This window comes from Thamnophis sirtalis, unplaced genomic scaffold (assembly GCF_051295495.1).
Source record: "Thamnophis sirtalis isolate CommonGarterSnake01/CBP01778 unplaced genomic scaffold, rThaSir2_p1.2 scaffold_14, whole genome shotgun sequence".
NCBI lineage: Eukaryota > Metazoa > Chordata > Lepidosauria > Squamata > Natricidae > Thamnophis > Thamnophis sirtalis.
The window spans coordinates 24473486-24494721 of NW_028261394.1; the positions used below are offsets into that span (position 1 = coordinate 24473486).

The 21236-nt window shown below is 51.6% G+C and overlaps 1 protein-coding gene across 6 annotated transcripts in view; it reads left to right on the forward strand.

Moving 5' to 3' along the window:
• The first annotated feature begins 2791 nt into the window (after positions 1-2791).
• The window catches only part of KIFC3 (kinesin family member C3), a 37039-nt gene continuing 18594 nt past the window's right edge, over positions 2792-21236 (forward strand). For 2 of the 6 annotated variants that reach the window (XM_087728854.1, XM_087728855.1), the window contains exons 1-7: positions 2792-3215; positions 10417-10549; positions 15511-15710; positions 17230-17295; positions 19696-19836; positions 19913-20152; positions 20270-20443. In XM_087728854.1, coding sequence (XP_087584980.1) covers positions 10537-10549; positions 15511-15710; positions 17230-17295; positions 19696-19836; positions 19913-20152; positions 20270-20443 — 834 coding nt within the window. In that variant the 5' untranslated portion in view covers positions 2792-3215; positions 10417-10536. Of the gene's footprint in view, positions 3216-10413; positions 10550-15510; positions 15711-17229; positions 17296-19695; positions 19837-19912; positions 20153-20269; positions 20444-21236 lie in introns of those variants that run through there. The other 4 variants (XM_087728851.1, XM_087728853.1, XM_087728852.1 and 1 more) reach the window with 3 other exon arrangements.

Genomic DNA, 21236 nt, shown 5'->3' on the forward strand with positions numbered 1-21236 from the left:
CCACCTGAGCTCCCTCACTTCCCCCCTACGAAGATCATTCAGCAGTTCCTTTACAGCAAAATTGCAATATGATTGCAACTAATTTACACACACACTGCACTTTTCCCACTTTTTATAATGTGCTACTAGGACCACACTTAGAGTACTACAAACCCTTGTCAAACAACATTATGCCAAACAAATTTTATTGAATTCTTTGACAAAGCGACTAAAGTAGTGGGCCAGTGAAATGCAGTGGCTGTAGTGTACTTGGATTTCAGTAAGGGATTTGACAAAGTAGACCACAACCTACTTATTGGCAAGCTAGAAAAATATGGAATAAACAGCATCACTACCAGATGGATTTGTCACTGATTGACAAACCACACTCAATGTGTAAGTCATTAATGGAACTACACCTACATGGAGGGAAGTAAGTAGTGGGATACACAAAGTTCTGTCTTAGGCCCAGGAGTCTTCAATTTCGTAAACAATTAGATGAGGAAATAGAAGGGAAACTTATCAAATTAGCAGATGAGGGTAAACTGGCAGGAATAGCCAAAGCCCCAGAAGACAGGCTCCAGTGGTGGGATTCAATTTTTTTTACTACCAGTTCTGTGGGCGTGGCTTGGTGAGCATGACATGTCTTGGTGGGTGTGGCTTGGTGGGCATGGCAGGGGAAGGATACTGCAAAATCCCCATTTCTTCCCGATCAGCTGAGACTTGGGAGGCGGAGAATAGAATGGGGGTGGAGCCAGTCAGAGGTGGTATTTGCTGGTTCTCTGAACTACTCAAAATTTCTGCTACCGGTTCTCCAGAACTGGTCAGAACCTGCTGCTGAATACCACCTCTGATAGGCTCAACATCCAGATGGATCATGACATACTTGAACACTGAGCCCTATCCAGCAAAACGAAATTCAATGGTGAGAAAAGTAATGTTTTACACTGAGGCCAGAAACACCAAATGTATAGGTACAGATTAGATGAAACCTGGCTCAATAGCATTGAGCTGGAGGCTAAAACAGACGAAGACATACAAAGAACAGTTGCAGGAATTGGGTACGTCTAGTCTAGTGAAAAAGACTAGGGGTAACACCATAGTTTTGCAATATTTGAGGTGCTGCCACAAAGAAGAGGGGTCAGCCTATTCTCCAAAGCACCGAGAGCAGGACAAGGAGTAATGGACAGAAATTTACAAGAGTGATCCAACCAGAATAAAGGAGACTAATTTCCTATTAGTGATATAATTTAATCAGACTGGCCTCCTGAATTTGTCATTTGAGGTTTTTAAGAGATTAGACAGCCATTTGTCTGGAATCATATAGGGGCTCCTGCTTGAGCAGCGGGGTGGACTAGAAGACTTCCAAGGTCACTTCTAACTCTCTTATTCTGTAGTCTACTCAGTAGCTGGATTCACACTTGGCAAGTCTGGAGCCTGCAGTCACACAAAGTGCTTGGCCAGGAGACTTTCAACATTGTCATGATTTCCTGTGACTGAGCATATAGGTGTGAAGCTTGTCAGTTTCGGATCTGTGCTTCATGGGAACCAGGAAAGGGCTTGCTTTGTTGTCAAATGTGACTGTGAAACTCTCTTTGATGGCCAGCAGCAGCTAAGGAATTACTTCACCGGCCAGTTGATAAACCAGAAGTGTCACATCTAAGGCTCCAACCCACGAAACCCAGTCAAATATTTGGCATTGCTTTTCTCCTGCACATACTTTGAATACCTTAAACAACAAAGGAAGCTCCTAGTTTAGCAAGGAATGTTCTTGAGAGCAAGGACATGAATGATGCCTGGTGTGGCTCATTTCTCTACCAGCTGGAAAGATGGAGCCCTCTGACCTCCTTATTTAAGGCATGTTCTTTAGAACTTCAAAGAACCTTCCGGAGCCCTTCTGGCCATATTCTGAGCAACCCAAACTGCGCCAAGAATGACAGGCAGGGCAGGATCTAGCCAGAGTGATGGGCTTCAGGTGGGGCTGGACAAGAGGTCTTCATACTCCTTTTGAGTGTTTGGGAAGGGGACCACCTAGAAGGAAAGGTGGGAGGCAGAAGATTTTGGGAAGACCAGCTGGGGGGGCAGCCTGGAGCTCCTGAGGGCCAATCAGAGTTGGACAACACCTTTTCCACCTAACTCCTTTTTGTGAGTTATAGCACTCTCCCCCAGCCCTTGCCAAGAAGGACAGGACCCCTGTTTCTGTAGCTGCTCCATGTTTGTTAGGTGTGTGTGTGTGTCCTTGCACACTCAAAATGGACTGGTTGCCCAGTCAACGATATCCAAGTGGAGGAGTACTTTAGGGTTCAGGGTGTGGTGTGAACCAGGTCACAGACTGAATCATGACCGAGTTATTCACAGGCTTTGGTGCTGCCTGATGTTCAGTTTCACTCTGCACATGCTCCAGGCACCAGGACGCCCGATCCCTGCCCCGGATTCGGGGTCTCAAGCGGGGGACGAGCTGTTCGGGAGGCGGGGGCTGCATCGGCGGTGGGGCACGAGCCTTGCCCTGCAAAGGAGGTTTGTGCAGATGGCAGGGGGGTCCCCGAAGAGGCGGCCAGGCCTTCCCGGGCTCCAGCGTCAAAGGCAGCCGAGGGGGGGACGGACGCCGCGGCCTTCCCGAAGACCCCGACCGCCTTCTTCCCAGCCCACTCGGGACGGAGGCGCAGTTCGGCCACGGCCACGGGGTTGGGGCGGCGGGGTGGCGCGTGACTCCGGCTACTCCCCCTCGGAGAAGCCCAGGCGGCCCCAGGAGCCTCTCGGGCAGGCTCTCCGGCTGGCCTGGCGGTGCGGGAGGGTAGCAGGCGGGCGGGGCCAGGTGAGCCGGGCTGGCGGCGTTGCTCCGTCCCTGGAGCCGCCCCGCCGCGCCGCCCCTCGCGGCCTCGGCAAGCCAGAGTGAGGGGCTTCCCTTGCCGCCCCTCCGGAGGAGCCCCGTCCCGGGAGGAGCGGCCTGGGGGACACCGCCGCCGCCTCCTGCTGCGCCCCGCCCCCGCTCTGCAACCGGCCCGGCGGCATTGCTGGCGTTCCAGGCGGGCCGCCCGGCATGAGCGGCGGTTTCGGGCCAGCCGGGCGGCCGCGCAGCCTCTTGGCCCGGGCAGAGCGTGGTGTGGCGTCCGAGCCGCAGCCGCCGAGCGGAGCCGCAGCTTTCCGGGGCGGCTGTCAGGGCCTCGGCGGGGGCGTCGCGGGGAGGCACGTGGCGCGGCGCGTCCTTGGCAGCTGCTGGCCCTCCGCTGCCGCCGGTGAGTGGCTGGGATGGGCTGCAGGGGAGCGGCGGCCGCTCGGCCCTCGCGCGCGGCTTCCCGGCAGGCCGGGCTGGCGCTGGGTGGGCAGCCTCGGCGTCTCTCCGGCTGCCTGAGCGAGGAGCGAGGCGGGGGAGGCTGCGGGTGCAGGCGGGGCGGTGAGGAACCCAGGGCCGCCCCGCCTGCGTCTCCACGGGGGACGGGAGGGAGGGAGGGAGCCGGGCGGTCGTGGCGGGTCTGGGCCGGTTCCCCCGTCGCCGCTTTCGGCGTCTTAGCCGCCCTCTGGCGGTTGTCCGGGTGGTTGCGGCGGCTGGGCGGCTGAGAGGGCCGGGGAGCCTGGTGGACCTGCAGGGACCGTTTCTTTCCTCTCCGCGGCAGCGGGTGCAGCCAGTCGCGCCGTCATTCCCCTTTCAGGGCCCGAATTACCGTTGGGCCCAATAAGGAAAGCTGGAGGGTCCCTCGTTGTTCTCCGGTGAGAGAATCGGCCCCGAAGGGCGAAGAGGGAACTTTGGAGCCTTTTGGCTAGAAGGAAAGGCTGGGAGGGGAAAGCAGCCCCTTCTCTGGCGGTGATGGGATCCTCAGTGAGCGAAGGACTGCCTTCCCATTCCTTGGTGGGACTCACATCCTTGTAGATCTCTGACTATGATTTGCGGTTGAATAACACAGCTGGAAGGGACCTTGGAGGTCTTCTAGTCCAACCCCCTGCTCAAACAGGAGACCCTGGCCTAGACCATTCCAGGCACAGGAACACGTGATGTCTCAATACCACTTTATAATGCCTTGGTAAGGCCACACTTGGAATACAGCATTCAGTTTGGGTCGCCACGATGTAAAAAAGATGTTGAGACTCTAAAAAGAGTGCAGAGAAGAGCAAGAAAGATGATTAGGGGACTGGAGGCTAAAACATATGAAAATTGCAGGAATTGGGTATGTCTAGTTTAATAGAAAGAAGGACTAGGGGGGACATGATAGCAATGTTCCAATATTTGAGGGGCTGCCACAAGGAAGAGGGGGTCAGCTTATTTACCAGAAGGCAGAACAAGAAGCAATAGATGGAAACTAATCAAGAAGAAAACCAATCTAGAACCAAACTAGAACTTTCCTGATAGTGAGAACCATTAACCAGTGGAATTGCTTGCCTTTGGAAGTTGTGGGTGCTCCATCACTGGACACCCATTTGTCTGAAAAGGTAGAGGGTTTCCTGTTTGATGAGAGGGTTGGATTAGAAGACCTTCAAGATCCCTTGCAGCTGTTCTCCAAGTTTGTTCAGCTGTGCTGGGAGACAAGACGAGCACATAAAAATTTGCAAGAGTAGAACAACAAATGAAACAATCTTGTGGCTATTGCTGTGTGTGTGTGTGTACATAATCCAGTGTCAAGGCCACATTGGCTCTTGAATGCAGGAGGTTGGCTCTTCTTTGTCTCTTGAGTTCACTGACCTTGCTCAATGGCCTGGCCTTGTAGGGCAGAGGTCTCCAACCTCCGCAACTTTAAAACTTGCGGACTTCAACTCCCAGAATTCTTGCTGGCTGAGGAATTCTGGGAGTTGAAGTCCACACCTCTTAAAGTTGCCAAGGCTGGAGACCCCTGTTGCAGGGGATCTGGCCAGACCTTTGCCAGTCTTGGGCCCCATTTGTCTGAGTCAGGAACCAAAGACACTCTTCGCCCCTCTCACTGTGATTCGCCCCACTCTATTGATGGTTATGCTGCTTTCAGATGGCAGAAATCTTGCACAGCTGCCAGGCTGATTTCTCTTTGGTTGCTGCTAATGGTCTTCATTCTCTTGCAGAATTCTTGGGCTTCTGCCCAGTGGAGAATAAGGAAAATGTTTTTTTCCGACCAGGTTCTTGGAGCCCATTAGAGTATTTATTTGGAACATTCAGGCTTTCTTTGCTGATAAAATATATGCAGCAAAAATCTCTTCATTTACTTAGGCCAGCTGCTTTTGCTGAGACTGCCAGTAAATGTGAATAAGCTCTCCGGTCTTCCACAGACACTGCCATGGCCTCTGGGCAGGCACTGTGGAGAGGAGGCGCAAAGGGCCCTGGTAGCTGCTGAGACTCTGGCAGGGCAGAATTTGGCAGGGGGAGGAAAACAAGAGGCCACTCGGTGATGAAAGAGGCTTTTGTGGTCAAACATACCTCATGGCAGGGGGTACCTGGGGGTTGCCTTGAAGAATTGGAAGTTTAGGAGCTCCTCCCAGTTCAAAATACAGACATTTGGTTACCAGGATGTATTTGCCAGGTAGCACAAATCAAGTTGGCATTTAGAGAATGAGACTGGATGAAAGTAGTTGTGCTACCCTGAGGAAAAAAAACATATTTTTATTCCTAATTATGCATCTATTTGTTACAAACATTTTATACCCGAAAGCACAGAATCCAAGTAATAGCAGAAATAGTTTCTGGCAAAGGATCAACAATCACTTCAGACAATGCCAAAGTCAGTGTCTCCTGTGAGTCTCGGCGTTGTATAGATGGGTGGGTGGATCAGGCTGCCTGACAATTCAGCTCTCTTCCAGGAGAGTGGCTCTCTAACCCTTCCCTCCCCCACTATCTGAGGAATGCCAGGTTTGTTTTTAGCCTGTAAAGAACCTGTGTGCCTGTAGATTGCCTGTATATTGAGACTCCGGATTTTATCTTCTAGTAGCTCTGTTAACGGACTCCTTCCTTCCTTCCTCTCCCTTTTCCCATTTTTCCTTCCTTCCTTCCTTCCTTCCTTCCTTCCTTCCTTCCATCCATCCATCCATCCATCCATCCATCCATCCATTCATTTGCAACTCCTTCCTTTCCCTCCCTCCCTCCCTGTCAAGGTCTAACTCTTGCCCTCTTCAGGCAGCTTTTCTCCTCCAGAGTCCAACCAGTTTCTCCAGGAGCTTCCCAAGTTCTGAAAGGACCCTCCCCTCTGCCAGACCCCTCCTCTGATGACCTTACACCAGAGACTCCGGCCCAGGGTTTCCTGGCACAGCTCCTAGCAGGTTTTCTGGCTGTTACCTTCCCTCTGTCCCATTTGGGTTTGGCCCTTGGTGGTCCTCACTTCTTCCCCAGGCTCTTTTAAGGAGTGGGAGGAGGGGCTGGGGGGCCAGGGGCTTTTGGGCAACAGAGAGGGCTGTTGTTACAGGCTGCAGTTGCTGGAGTCTATTTTTAAGCTGTCACCAAGTGTTCCCCGTGTCAAGGTTCCTGTTCATTTGCTGCAGTTCTTTTTAAAAACCACCAGACTCATTGTGGGGTAGCAGCAGGGAAAACCGCCTTCCCCCATTGTCTTCCCAGGGCACTTCACCTGCTTTCTAGGGAAGCCAGCCTGAATCCATTTGAGTTGGGTTTCAAAGGCTTGCCCTCCCTCCCTTTGCCTTTGAGCCAGAGTTTCCGCGCTCCTCAGCCGATCCCACCAGCCATGGAAAGAGAACTGCAGCTGAGGGCCCTGAGCCTCTGCAGCAGCCACGGAGCCTGGCAGCATCTCTAATCCTCATGGGCAGAGTTTGTGGAATGGTAACAGAGCTGGGATGACGAGGGCTACAGCTCACGGAGGCGTCTGCTTTTACAGAAGGAGATTTGTCGATAGGAAACAATGTGAATTGTTTACTACAACTCTGAAGCCCTGGATCAGTTTCAATCAAAGCATTTGGGGGCTCACTTTGAGGAAAGGCCGTGCTGGGATAACTGGCTGGACCCACAGCTGGGTCTTCTGTCAGCCAGGCAGTCAAACGTGCATGCATCAGGCTGGCACAGATCGGCCACCACCCAGGGCTGTATTGAGATGTATTTGTGTTGGGGGGGGGCTGTAGCCAAGTGGGGGCTGTATTGTCTAGTGACGTATTCTGAATACACAACAAGGTGCCAGAAAGCCTTGGGTGGGATCCAGCAGGTCAACTTTCCTAGGTGGGATCTGTCTGCTCCTGTTGAAAGCCACCCTTTATTTCCAGGACCCCTCAGGGGCTCCCCTCCTTTAGAACAGCCCACCTCCTGAGGCAAGGAGGGCTCCAGCTCTGTGTCTTTTGCAGGAGACCAATTTTGGGTAGAACTGTTGGTGCTGGGAATTGCTCAGTAATATCATTTGTACTAAATGCCATCTTTATTCATTGTATTGTCATCATGAACAGACTGGAGTCTTGCATTGAATGTTAAATGAGTCCCCACAGATACATCTTTCATTCTCCTTACCCATCAATCACACACTTTGCTGCTCAGGTGTGGTGTTGACTTTTAAAGTCCTTTTTTGCCCTCTCAGGTTCAGTCTGTTGCCAGATTTTGTCTTGTCATCGCTCTCTGACTATTTTAGGCTGAAGGGTTAGGGATTCAGGACTGTGGGAAATCCCAAAGCAGAAGAGCCTGTAAGCCACTTTTAAATATTAATATGGTAAATGTAATATGGTTACGCTGGGTTAGAGAGCATTTATCTTTGATGAGATTTAATCAGAGTAACTGAGTGTTGTTTATTTTAAACTAGCCTTTGCTTGTGCATGACTTGAAGAGTCTCTTCTGAAATTGCAGTTCTGTGGTTGCTTGTTCATTTTCTGTAAGGCGCAGTGAGAAAGACCTTGAGAAGCTGGGCCATGGAAGAAGGGGAAGATAAGAGGCAGCTGAGCCTGCAGCTGGACAATGGGCAGGCAAGAGGCTCCAGAGGGAGGCTCCCTAAGTTCTGCGGCTGCAAAGGGGACGGTGGGAGAATTGTACTTTTACATCTCACATCTCACATTTAAGGCTGGCAAGATTCTGCTAATGTAGCCTTATAATAAAGCATCAATCAGCTCACCTGGTGGCGTTTCCTGTCTGGCCTGGAAATCTGACCTTTGCTCCCAGTGATGCTTAGGGTGCGTTCCAGAAATGCAGCCTCGGCCTTGTCATTTTTTGGGAGGGGGGGGGATCTGGCCAGTTGACATTCTGTGAGCGAGAGGCAGTGGATGAAAGCTTTCCAGAACACAGTTGCAGTCCGGTATTCACAATACCCTGCAGGAACCTGCTTTAAAGTAGCTGTTTCATTAGTTCAATGGAAGGTTGGAGGAATACTCAGGTTTGAACATTTTGTTTGTTTACGCCTGACATTTAAGGCTAGCAGTGGGAAAAGCAGAGTTCTGTCCCTCTCTTAGGCCAGGAAGTTGGCTGGGTGCCAGTCCCTTTCTCTCAGCCCGAGGAAGAAGGTATTGGCACGCTACTTGTGCAAAGATTGCCAAGCTTCTCCCCTGGGCCCCTCTGGAAAAACTGGTGTTGCAATGTCTGTCTTCTCATCCTCTGGAATGAAGCCAATTGTAGGAACAGGTGACCCATTTTGCTATGAGTTGGGAGGCTGTAGAAATGGAATAAATAGATCAATGAAAATCCCACTCTGGAATCCTTTGCAAAGGCTCAGGTGGAAGCCCTCAGGACTGGTGACTGGTTTGTGTGTTGTGGCCTCTCAAGATGCCCCAGAGTATCTTCCCTGGTTGCCTCCGCCTGCTTTACGTCTCCCAGGAAGTCACTGCAGGCTACCTAACTGCCTGTGTCCCCCCAGGAAAGGCCGGTGCCTTCGCTTTCTCTGTCTCAAAGGCCTCTTTGCTCCTCTTCATTTCAGCTGCTTCTCTGCTTCAAGCAGATTTAAAGGAATTCTGCAGTTCGGAACTCCGGGTTTCCCCTGGATCTTTTTTGCCCTCTACGATCCTCCTTGCACCAGGCCCCCCGGCTCTTCCTTTCTGGGCATCCCCCAACCACTGCACACTTGTCCTGGAGGTTTGGCCTCTGTCTTTCCACTTCCGGAAAGCTCCTTCCTGCTCAGCTTTTCCTGGCCCTGCTAGAAGGCCCTGCTGACCTCCTCCTGGGTCAGGCTGGCCCTTTCTTACATCCCGGGAAGCCCTGTAGGAGCCCCAGTTCTTGTGGCTTTACTTAATCTCTTGGCACCTGCAAGAATTTGGCTCCTCAAGATGCAGTTGAAGGGATTCCAAATTGACAAACATCTCTTGGAACTGATTGGGAGGGGAAAAAACCCTGAATTGAGGTGATGGTATTTTCCACTAATTAACAAGGAGCTATTTAAGCTGGAAAAAAAATGAACTTCATTGAACTCCACCTAGCCTTGTTCTTTTAAAAAGCACTTTCAGAAAAGTGAACCTGTCCAAACAGCCATTCTGTGTGTGTGTGTGTGTGTGTGTGTGTGTGTTTGTGTGTGTGTGTGTCCGTCAGGTCTCAGGGTCTTTCAGGAATTGGATCCTGCTTAAGCTGGTCCTGGGATCACCGAGCAGCCCATTTTATGGATGCCAGGCACTTGGGGCCACCTGAGCTGCTCTTGTCAGCTAGAGAGGCTCCCTCCATCAGCCAGCTGGGCCCACCAGCAGCCAGGAAGAAGGGTAAAGGCTCCATGAATTTTGCCAAAGAACCAAATGGCTTCAGGGGCTGCACAACTTTGAGCCTTGTGAGGGGCATCTGGGGAGGTCCTGAGGTCAGTTGCTTAACAGGGCAGAGCCTCTAAGAAGGGAGAAGGCTGTGTGAGATGTGGCCGAGGACCTCTCGATAGGTGAATATTGGATGGATGTTTCTTGGTGTATGAGTATTTACCGCATTGATGCTTCATACTGTAGCCCAGAATGACTTCCTTCCACAAAGAAAGCCTGCGGTGCAGCTGAACTGGCCTTCGCCTCCCCCCCACCTCCCCTCTCTTGGGATCTACAGTTTCCTATTGCTATAAAGTCTGCCTTGGTTTGTCAGAGCTGTTGGACATCCGTAGATATTAGCAAATGGCCTTAAATAGCTGGACAGCGAATGCCTCTTTTGGTGCTACTCCTTGGCGTTGGCAGAGGGAATGGCCAGCGGTGACAGGCTGGATGTGCCCTTCTCTCAGATCTCTCCTTCCTCCTGGCTGGGATGCCAAGGGGGGCTGCTGCAGGGGTTTTCAGAAAAGCCTGGTGTGGGTGGGCGTATTTCAAGCATTCTGTTCTTGAACTTGGGCCTGGCAGACTCCTCCAGGGTGCCTGCAGCCAAGGGAAGCCCTCTGCCCAGAACTCCAAGGCCTGCGTGTTGAGCAGCTGGCTGGGAAGAGACTTGGGAGCCATTGCAAAGTCTGTGAATTGAAGCGCTTGAATTGCTCTCCGGAATCAGGAACTACTTCTTCCCGACTGGCTTAAGGCTCCAAGGGGAAAAAGCGCTTCATTTCCAAAGTGTTTCTCTTGGCTGTGACAAAAGGGTGAGTCAGAAGAGGTTCCACCTTCAGCTGAGGATTTCTCTTTTGCCAGCAGCTCCACAAAGGTGCACAAAATCAGCGGACGGACGAAGACTGAGCGCCACCTTGGCGGCCACAGTAACCGTGGACCGGTAGCTGCAGCGTCCCAGAGCGGAAAGCGGAAGAGAAGAGGAAGATGGAGAATACAGGTACTGAGGTGTGACTAACGGACCTTCCCAAACCTTTCACGCTGCTGGAGGCTCCGGGGGGAGAAACGGAACCCTCCTTTGTAGCATCTCCAGAGGGCTAAGACTAATTTGTCTGTTGGAGTCCTTTGGAGCCACTCAGGACTGGGCTCGCTTTGGGCGCAGAGAGGTTCTGGATGCGGGGAATACCTTGTTGCCCCGAGTTTCATGCGTTGGAAGCATCCTTCAAAGAGGACGTTGCTGAGATCCAATGATTTCCCAGCCCTCCGGTTTCTTGCTTCTTGCTTGTTTTCTGCTTTCCCAGAATGTATTGAAAACCTCCTTTGCTCTCCCGTCTCCCACTGTTCCACCTACAGCAGGGATGGCGAACCTTTTGGGCACCGAGTGCCCAAACTGGAACGTGCATGCATGTGCGTGCAAGTTCGTGTGCCGCAGTGCCGGAAACCCAAAGACCATCTGGCCTTTGGGTTTCTGGCACATGCATGTGCGCCAGCCAGCTGATCTTTGCATGCACTGGAAACCCGTAGACCAGCTGGCCAACGCGTGCCTGTTTTTGGGTGGTTTGGGGGCAGTTTCCAAGCCACAAATGGCCTGAAAATGGCCTGAAAAACAGCCCGAAAAATGGCCTGTTCTTTGGTTGTTTTGGGGGGCTTTTTCCAGCCATTTTCTGGCGCCCACAAAGACCAGCTGTGCGTGTGCGCACCGGAAACCAGAAGAGCACCTGGCCATGGTGCGTGTGCCCACAGAGAGGAGGGTGCTGCGTGCCCCCTCTGGCACATGTGCTGTAGGTTCACCATCACAGATCTAGAGCAAAACCGGGTGTGGGTTGCCCACTGGATTGGTGGATGTGTGACCAATGCTTGTTTTTTGTCCATGTGACAAGGCTTTATGGTCGCCGTCTTGACTGTTTTCACCAGATTCTGCAGGTCTCCTGGATCTCCTGTAGCTCCAGGTGTTAGTCTCCATTACCCTCCCTGAATGTGGCCTTCCAGCTGCCTTGGCACAACTGGGTGGCCCCGGGGAGATTCTTGAGATCCCCTGCTGGAGGAGAGCCGCCTTTGCCTGCCATGCCCTGCTGAGTTTGGTAAATAAAAAGGAAATCAATTGGGTTTGCTTTTCTCCTTGCAAACATGTTGTTACCGAAGTAGGCAACCTAGAAGAAAGGGCTGCGTTTCAGTTGTGTAGTATGGTTTTCTTAAGCTCCCTCCAAAGTCTGTGGAGCCCGAGAAGACGGGCTGGAAGGGCAGCCGGAAGGCAGGCAAGCAGCCTTTGGATGGGTGGCAGGGGGACCCTCCGCAGGCAGGCATCATCTTTGGCTTCCCACCATCCTCCTCCCCTGGGTTCCCTGGGAAAGCAGTGCCAACCATTCTGGCTCCTCACTAGAGATGCCAGCCAGAGGGTCCTTCCCCCCACATTCCTGCCCACACCTCTGGCAGAATCCCTGCTGCTCCCAGCCCTGGTTTCCTCTGTCTCGGCTGTCAGGGCAGCATCGATGGGGTCTTCCTGCTCACTTGCTTTTTTCTCAGGGAGAAGCCAGGCAGGGAGGTCTGCAGGTTGCTTCTTGCTCTGCTCTTCGGAGCCGGCTTGAGCTTGTCGAGGCCTATCGGGGGAGGAGGCGGCAGCCCCGAGTTGGTTCTGGCTTGCAGGCTGCAACAAGCCTCTCTTCCCCCACTCTGGGGCTTCGCAGCCAGGTGAGCCACTGAAGGAAGCCCTCGATGTGCAGAGACGTCTTCTGAAAGCAGGCTGGGAATGGGAGGCTCTGGAAAGGATGGGGAAGCACCGCAGGAAGCAGCGCCAGTGAGCAGAGCGCCGGGGAGACGTAGAGAGCCCGGCTTCTACTGGCAACAGGAACGGAGATCTGTGAGTGCCGTAGCCGCTCCAACCAGCTGGGCCTGGCGTGATTTTTCCTTGGCCGGAGAGGTTGCCAGGAGGCAGGTGGAGGAGGTTTAAAGGAGGAAGGCCAGGCTGGAAGCCTCTGCCTCATCTGGGTATTCTGGGGGGGGGGGGTGGGGGGGTGGCCTCGTGCAGCAAAAACCAGGGTGGCTGCCAGTCTTCCTCCAGCACTTTAAAGCTCCCTGTGATGCAAACCTCACATGTGGGATTCTGTGCAGTTCCGTGGCTTGCTGTGCAGGGGGCTTGCGGTGGGCCTGTGGCAGATGCGCCTGCCGTTCTGCTGTCAGAGGGCTCATTTTGTTCCCCTCCCCCCCCGGTCAGCTGCCCCAGGGAGTGAAGTGCAGAGGAGAAATTGAAAGCCTCCCCAGCATTAAGGTTTGTGGGAAATACTCGGACGGTTCCTCTCAACAATAGGGTGGGGGGGAGGGAAGCCTGAGGGGGTGGGAGTTGGATTTTCAGCAAGCAGGTGACACCTGCTGCTTGACATGTGCCACACTGTACGGTTGTGAGCACCCTGCTCTTTTCCTTCTAGTAAAATCACCTGGGTGTGACATGTATAAGGAGGACATGGATAATTGGAAGCAAGGTGCCCAAGTAAGTGGTGAGGAATGGGGAAGGACAGGATTTACATTCTCTGCATTCTTAACGCGGCAGTGAGAACTTGCTTCTGAAAGAGTTAGTTTTAGTCAGCAGTGAGCCATTGATTGCTATTTTAGACCAGGAATTGGAAGAGTAGAAATCCAGAATGCCATTTGGGTCTACACGTTGCTTGGATAGCAGAAGGAGTTCCCACCGTCCCTGATCTGGTGAACCGCTCAGGAGGTTTCTAGTTCTCTTTGGATGCTGCAGCTGCGTTGGGAGCCAGGAAGAGGACTGGGGTTCTGCTGTCCATCGGCTGCATGGAGCGTGTAGTAGGGAAGCAATGAATGACATGTGGATTTTGCTGCTTATCAGTTTTCTGCTTATATGGCTGTGATCGTATCACCAGCTGTAGACTTTGGAAGACGGGTGGTTGTTAGCCTCAGTTGAAGGCTAAAGGTAAATTGAATTGTGTTTAGCATAAAAGTAATGTTGATTCTATAATTGTAAATATCTAAAATACATTAACATTTCAAACCTACCTTAAACAAATGCATTTGGGGGAGAGTGACAAAAATGATGGCTATTCCCAGGCACCCCGCCCTTCTCCTCCTCCTCCTCCTCTGGACTGACCTGGCTTGCAGTGGGAAGCTTGACAGACAATCAGTGACTTCCCAAGAACCTTTTCCTGGGCTCTCTGGGAACTCGCTCCCAACTTGCAAGGGAGGACTGTTGGAAGAGCAGCGTCCCTTCCACCCCTTCTGCGCAGCAAATGTTAAGGTCGTTCCAGTTGTCTTTCCTGCTGGCTGCACAGAAGGCGGGGGGGAGGGGAGGGGGGACGGATGGGGCATTTTGTCGGGTTGGGACCTTTAGAGGGAAGTCTTGCCAAGAGGCCCCTTTGGTGCTCAAAGTCAACCACAGCATCTTCCTGCAGAAAGAGACCCTGTTCCTCCCCCCACCCTCCCAGTCTCCCTCCAAGGCCCAGGGGCCCAGTCCTTTTGCAGTGCAGAGAGCGCGGGGGCAGGGGCCTTATCCTGCCTCTGGCGCTTCAGAGAGCCAGGGAGAAATTTGGAGCTGTTTGAAGGGTCCCTTTAAGCCCCTTTTTCCTGCAGTTTGAAGAGGCTGAGGAAACGGTGACACCCCCCCCTTCATTTCAAGGGAGGCCCTGGAACTGATTGTGAGCCACAGAAAAAGGGTTGGGCTGCACGGCCAGGCTAAATCCTGGGGTTGCAAGGAGGAATCGTGGCCTTTCCTGCTCTGCCAACTGGTTTTAGCTCTTGGACCCTCTCCTGGGAGAAGATTTCTGGTTTGCTCCCCATTTGGCTGTTGGTCAGAGAGGTTTTCATAATTGTTGGCTGTTTTCATCTTATTTATCTCAAATTCCCACTAAGATACTGTAGGGCCTTTTGTGCCTTAAAGTCCAGAATTCTGCTTTAGTGTTTTCTCTCTCTCTCTATCTCTATCTCACACACACACACTTTTGGGGACAGTGCTGGGGGCTAGGAGGGCAGATGCAAAGGCTTACCTCCACTTGTGTGCTTGTTGTGTGCATCCCCCTGCAGGGATTCCGTTGGGGAATTTGAGGAAGCCTTTCTGACGCTGCCTTTCTCGGTCTTCTGCATTATTTTACGTCCCTCTCAGATTACGGTGCTGCGTTTGGAAAGTTGTATTTTTGTACTCTTGATTAATCAGAGGTCCCGTGTCCTTGTTCAAATGAATTGTGGTTTGATAACAGATTGAACTATTCACGTTTCTCTCCAACACACTCGTGTTTACAAATTGGAGTAGCTACGTTGATTGTGAGGTGAAAGACAAACAGGAATGTTGATCCAGAAATTGCTAAATTATGGCCGAAGGATAAGATTCAAATTCTCTTAGTTCTACTTTGAATTCGAGATTTAATTTTTTTTTAAAAAATGGATTGATCTGATGAAGACAAGAAAAGGAATTTCAGGGAAGGGAACGTTCTCCAAAAGTACCACTTGACTGTCTTTGATGGGAAACCATTTGGCCAAAGGTTCCTTCTGGCTTCTTCCCACGGAAAGTCCGTCTCCTCCTGGAAGGTATGGCCAGGACTCCCTGCCCATCACCATCTGCTCCTGCCAGGTGGAAACTGCCCCCTCTGAAAGCTCCTGGGGTGGAAGGGAGGTGAAAAGCCCAGTTTGATTTTGAGAATGTAAAATGTCAGAAAAGCTGGAATTGGCCACTGACAGCATCTCAAACAAATACGTAAATGTAATCTTATTTTCAGTTCCCTCCATTTGTTCCAGGCACGGGGGGGGGGGGGGAGCTCACTCCCCCTCCCCCTCTCCTGGCAGCAGCAAGCAAATCCCTCTTGTCCTGGGGGGGGCTGTCGTTGCTTGACCTTCTGCTGGGGCCCTTGCAGCACTGAAGGCCACTTTCTGCCTGCTGCCCTTCCTGATTTCACTGCTGGCTCTGAGGCTGCTGACCAGGCTGGCTGCCGCTCTGCTCAATTCCCTCTTTTGTGGCAGGAGGAAGAGTCATTGGGGGGAAGCGGAGCAGCTTCCCGGGTGGCCCCCATCGTCTCCCGGTGGTGCAGAAGCTGGTGGAGTCCCGCGCTCAACTGCAGGAGGAGAAGCTGCAGCTGCAGCAACAGTTACGGCTGCTGCAGGAGAAACTGGCTGTGCGAGAGAGTGGCCCCAGCCCCCAGGCTGCGCAGCTGCAGAACAAGGTACTTCTCTTTCAGAGGAAAATCCAGAGGACTTTGGTGCCCTTTGCTGGTATCCCTGACCAGCCCTCCTTTCTCCCCAGTCTGCCCCCATATGCATCCCCTGTGGCTGGAGAGGACCAGAGGAGTCTTGCCTCCCACCCTTCTGCCCCGTCCTAGCATCATCCTACTATCTCCTGCGCCCTCTTCGCCTTCTCTGTGGCTCAACGTCACTCTTGAGGGTTGTCGAATGCCAAGGCCCAAAGGCTGTGTTTGTACAATACGCTTAATCACCGTGTCCAAAGGCAAAACACCTGCACTTGTGTAATACGTTGAGCTCGTTTCACTTTAACATGGGCCAATGTGTCTATGTGCCCTGGCATACTATCCAAAACCACACTGAAAACAGTGTGCATAAATAAATAAATGCAACTAAGAAATGTGGGGGGGGGGGGGGGACGACAGACACTAAAAGAAAGTCACACCCAAAATGTGTAGTGAAAATTTGCATAGAGCTTTTAAAACACCCTGGAACCTCTACTCCATGGTTCTACCTGTGCCTTCCTGATTCAGGGAGTGCTAAGTCAGTCTCTGTGTCTCCCTCTCTTTCCTTCTCCCTCCCTCCCTCTCTCTCCCCCCCTCCCCCATCTCCAAAACAATTCCAGCTTGCCAGCCTAAATGCTTAATCAGCACATAATTGGGTCCCTTTTGGTTAATCTGCAGCAGATAGGAACCTCTGGACATACGTTGAATCCCTCCGCTTTCCGGCCCAGAAAAGGGGACTTGAGTTAGTTCATTTCCAGCCACAGCTTGAAGAGAAATGGCCCTTTGGTTCTGCAGCTGGGCTTGGTTGCCGGAAATGATCTTAGAAAAGGCCAGAAGGTGTGAGTCTGCCTTCCCTGCCTCCTTTCGGCTTCCCGCCCTGCCTTTCCCAGGCCAGGTGAAGAAGTTCTGTCATCTCCTGCTCTGGGCCTGACTGTTTGCATGAAACTTTCTCAGCACTTTGATAGTATTTGTGGGCTTGGCTTGTTCCTTATTGCGCAGGATCTTATGACTCTGCTGTAGATGGAAAGAGGTGGAAAGATTCCCCTTTACTCAGTTTCTGGTGAAACCCAGTTGTGTCTTGTGCTTCCTGTTCTTGTAATAAACACTGGAAGAGTTGCTCTCACGGCTGACCTCATAGGGCAGGCTGGGGATGCAAGACGGGCATTTCCATGCTTCCATCCGTGTTTCCTCTGGGCTCACCAAGGAACTGGCAGCTGAAGCTTAAGATGACTTTTCCAAGAGGCTGGCTGACAGAATTCAGTTCATGAATCTGATGTTTGGGATACGGCAGTCGGAATGAAAAATTTAGAAGCTAAAAACAGAGCTGTGTTGACTATGAAGTGCAGAAGTAGAGAACTGGAGTAGAGACCAGAGCCAAACTTCAAACAACTGAGCAACTTGTAAAGCAGAAGTTGACGGGTGGAATTTAACTTACCACTTCCATGCTCCTTGTGTAATAAATGAATGCTGTATTTCAGTCCCTCTTTTGTTTTGGCAGACAGAAAGCCTGAAGGACAGACTCCCAAAGCCGGCTCATGAGATGAATAGGCTTCATTCTACGCTGGTGAGTTGGGGAGCCTCTTGCTTGGTTCCAGGCAGGACTGCCAAGGTCTTGCAGCATCAATTAAATCCCACTTATGGGCACGATGCAGCCTTAAATTAGGGAAGGAGTTCCAGATGGTCAAGTGTCCAGTAGTTTTATGAAACTTGCTGCAGGGTTGGACTTTGGCAATAGTTTGACAACCCCAACAGTTGTCGTTAGCCAACTGACCATTGCATTTGTGTGCCAAAGCTTCCAAAGAGCGATGTGTCTTATGGGAAGTGCAGCACACTGAATTGCTATCCTTGCGTTATTTCTGAAACTCACAAAGTCTGGTTTGAAACAGCCACATCCTACTCAGATTTAGGCAGACGTTCTGCATCAGTGCCAGCCTTCTGTTCCTGCGCTGGTCTTCCGAGGGAGAGCTCTGCTCAGGCCTGCTGTTGGCATTGCTCCATGGCAGATAAGCCCTCTTCCCCCCGTGCCTCACTGGCCTCCAGATCCTTCACAAGCCCTTCTTTGACAGGGGCTTTCCCTTCTTGAGTCTTCGGACTACGAATTCTATCATCTACAACTGACAGGACTTTGTTGGCTGGGAGGGATGGGAATTGTGGGCCAGTTGGAGGAAGCTACGAACTGGTGCTGGTCAGAGAAAACATTTTTTGTCAGGGTTTTATTGTTATTTTAAAAAGAAGGGTACGGCTGGAGCAGAGGAGTTGCCAGGAGGGGAGAGCTCAGTGCCAGCTTTGCTTTGAGCCTCCTGTGGGCAAGTCCTTCGCCTGGAGGACACTGGTCTGCCTTCTCTGAGCTTGAGAAAATAAGTACAGGAAACCAAAGTCTCTCCCTGTCGTGTGTATGTTAATACCTGATAATAAAAGCAATGTGGTATACAATGCAAGAGTTCATTTGTACAAATTACGAGGGTGTTGGTCTGAAGGAAAAACAATAATTAACACCCCCCCACACACACACATACTTCTCATTGCTAGATCAATTGGGGTTTGTTTACATTGCTGCCTTCATTTGGGTAGGCTCTCTGCCCAAAGGATGACACCAACAGGTGTTGTGTTGTGCAGTCTGACGCTACAGTGCTCCACCTAATTTGCTGGGCTTGTTTATAGCGAGTCCATCTTCGGTTTGACTGTGACTCATCGGAGCCTTTCCTCCTCCCTCCGGAGGCCTTTGCTGAGTCTCCTGATGTCTTCCGAAGATTGTCTCAGAACGGCTCCCTTGTCCCCTGGTCCTCCTCTCTGTTTAGCAGGCTGTGCTGGCCTCCCCCTGCCATGATTTGCGCTATCTGCGTGCACACAAAGAGAAGTCGTGCGTTTAGGTGATAGGAATCATTTAATGCAGCTTTCCATAGTTTCAGATTGAAATGTTTTGCCCCCCGTAAATGCATTAGAAATGAATGCTGCATTCAAATAAGCAGAAGGACTCTGGACTCTGGACTGGTCTAAATCTTCATCCATGCCCAGTATTTATAATTAAATTCAATTAGATAAGGGATGGTACTATGTCTTGGACTTGGAACCCCTGATGAGATGAAATATGTTCTTCCTATTTCCAATATTTTTCTTTAAGAAAAAAAATTCCAAAGGGAAAAGATACAATAAAACATTAAAGAGGAATGGAAGAAAAAAAGTCTTAGTCCATAAAATGAAATTAGTCAATATATCCAAAAAGAAAAAGAAAAAAGTCCGGTTTTAAAAAATCAACTACATTTATAAAGGTCCAGTTAAATTCTAATAATAAAAAGGAAAAAAAAAACCCTCTCAGTTTCACATTAGCATGAATTTGCCGCTTATTCTCTTCAGTCTTCACTTTTAATTATAATTTTCCTCTTTTAGGTGTTTTCTCAAATAAAAAAAGAAAAAAAAATTCTCACCAAGCTGACACACCTTTCTCCAGTCCTTGCCTTCCGGAGCTGTCAACAGTTTCAGCAGCCATTAATGGTTGCCTCACGGTTGCCAGTAAAAGAGGCTTTCCCTGGATCACCAGAGACTTTGCAATGTCTCTGGGATCAACAGGATGAGCCCTTTCCTGTCACCGTCTCTACGGGACAGTTTAGGTCTGGATGGACTGTCCAGCGACCTGGATATTGGTAGCGATCCTGGAGCCCCAGGATCGCCCGACCGTTTCACTGTGATGTCGGCTCTTCCCCCCTATTTTCAATATTTTTGTAAAGGACCTCTTCCCTTACTGCCTGGCCTTTTCTCCAGGAGGTAGCCTGGCCATCGAAAGAGTGAGGGCTCCTTGTTCTCTGAGACGTCATCACTAGCGCTGATGAAGTCACCTAGTTTGGGTAATGAAACGTCTGCAAGAGCACCAAGGATCCCTCATGTCAGCCCTGAGCTACAAATATTTGCTTTTATTGAAAGCATTGAAAGAGAAAACCTGACCTCTGTCCTTTTCCTGCCTCTTCAGGGTGGGACGGACCTGGAGAAGCACAGAGACCTCTTGCTGGCAGAAAACATGCACTTAAAGCAGGAGTTAAAGCTGTGTGAGGCCCAGCTGCAGGAGCTGAGGAAGCATTCGGCCAGGTGCACCAACTGTACACACAGCCAGGTGAGGCTCTGCTCCTCCCGTTGGCCCCCCTGTGAGTGGGCCTGTTCCTTAGGGACCTTTCCCCTTCCTCCCGCAGGAGAACGTAAAGTTGCAGGAGAAGCTGGCCCAAGTGAAGCAGGAAGCAGAAGACTTGAAGGGACGCCTTTCGGAGTTGGACCTGGAGGTGGAGCAGAAGACCAACCGCCTGGCGGAAGTAGAGCTGCGGCTGAAGGACTCCTTGGCAGAGAGGGCCGAGGAGGAGGAGCGGCTGAGCCGGAGACTGCGGGACAGCCAGGAAGTGATAGCAGGCCTCAAGGCCCAGCCTCATCAGGTCAAGGTGAGGGTGGCCTTATGCAGCGCCCAGGGGACTGGCAGTCTGCACGGTCCGTGGCCAGTTCTGGCCCTCTTCCCAGCTCTGGGGAGGACTCAGTCTGGGCTCTTCCGCTTCCTTTAGTATGTCATCAAAACGATGGAAGTTGAATCCTCCAAGACCAAGCAGGCCCTCAGCGAAGCCCAGTCGCGGAACCAGTACCTGCAGGACCAGGTTGGGATGCAGAGGCAGGTGCTGAAGGAGATGGAACAGCAGCTACAGAGCTCCCAGAAGGCGGCGGCTCAGCTCAGGACCCAGGTAAGCCCTCCTGAACACCAGGAGCAGAAAGAAGGTTGGAGGCAGAGGGGAAGGAGGAGGCCAGGACTTCCAGGGGGACTCTTCCTCGGAGGATGGATGTCACCCGTGGTGCTTCTTCCTCTTTGGCCTCAGGGAAGGTCCCCCACTCTGGGTTCCAAATGGTGTGGCTCCACTTCCCCTTTGTTGCTGCAACTGGAATCAGCCCCCCCCTGTGGTTCTTTCCGTTCTCAAGCCTAAATCTGTTGTGCCCCAAAGTGCAGACGGTCCTTGACCTACAAATATTCCTTCAGTGTCTGTTCAAAGTTGTGCTGAACGAATGGTGGTGATGACCAGTCCTCAGAGTTCCCACCATCCCCTGGCTGCCACATCGTGAACTGGGTACTTTGCAACCAGCTCAAAATTATAACTGTTTGCAGCACTCTGTGATCACGTGATCGGCATTTGCAATCTTCCATGGTGGTTTCCCCAAAATGTTAGTGGGGAAGCCAGCAGTCACAAGTCACTCCCCACCTGTGCTTCCTTTCCACTCCTCTGCATTTCCACCGCACTTGTGCCACACCAACCATTTGCACACTTCCACGCTCCCCCCCTTGATTTTCACCAACCTCTTGCACATCCTCCAGGACTCTCACTGCAAACCCCCTCGCTCCCTCCCCTACCTGGCTGCAGCCACTTATCCGTCTGCTGGTCTGTGACTTGTACCTTCTTCTCAGCTTCCCCAGGAACAATCGACCAGGACTGCATGGTTAAGTCATGTGGTATCACACTTACTAAAGAACATTAGTGCCAATTT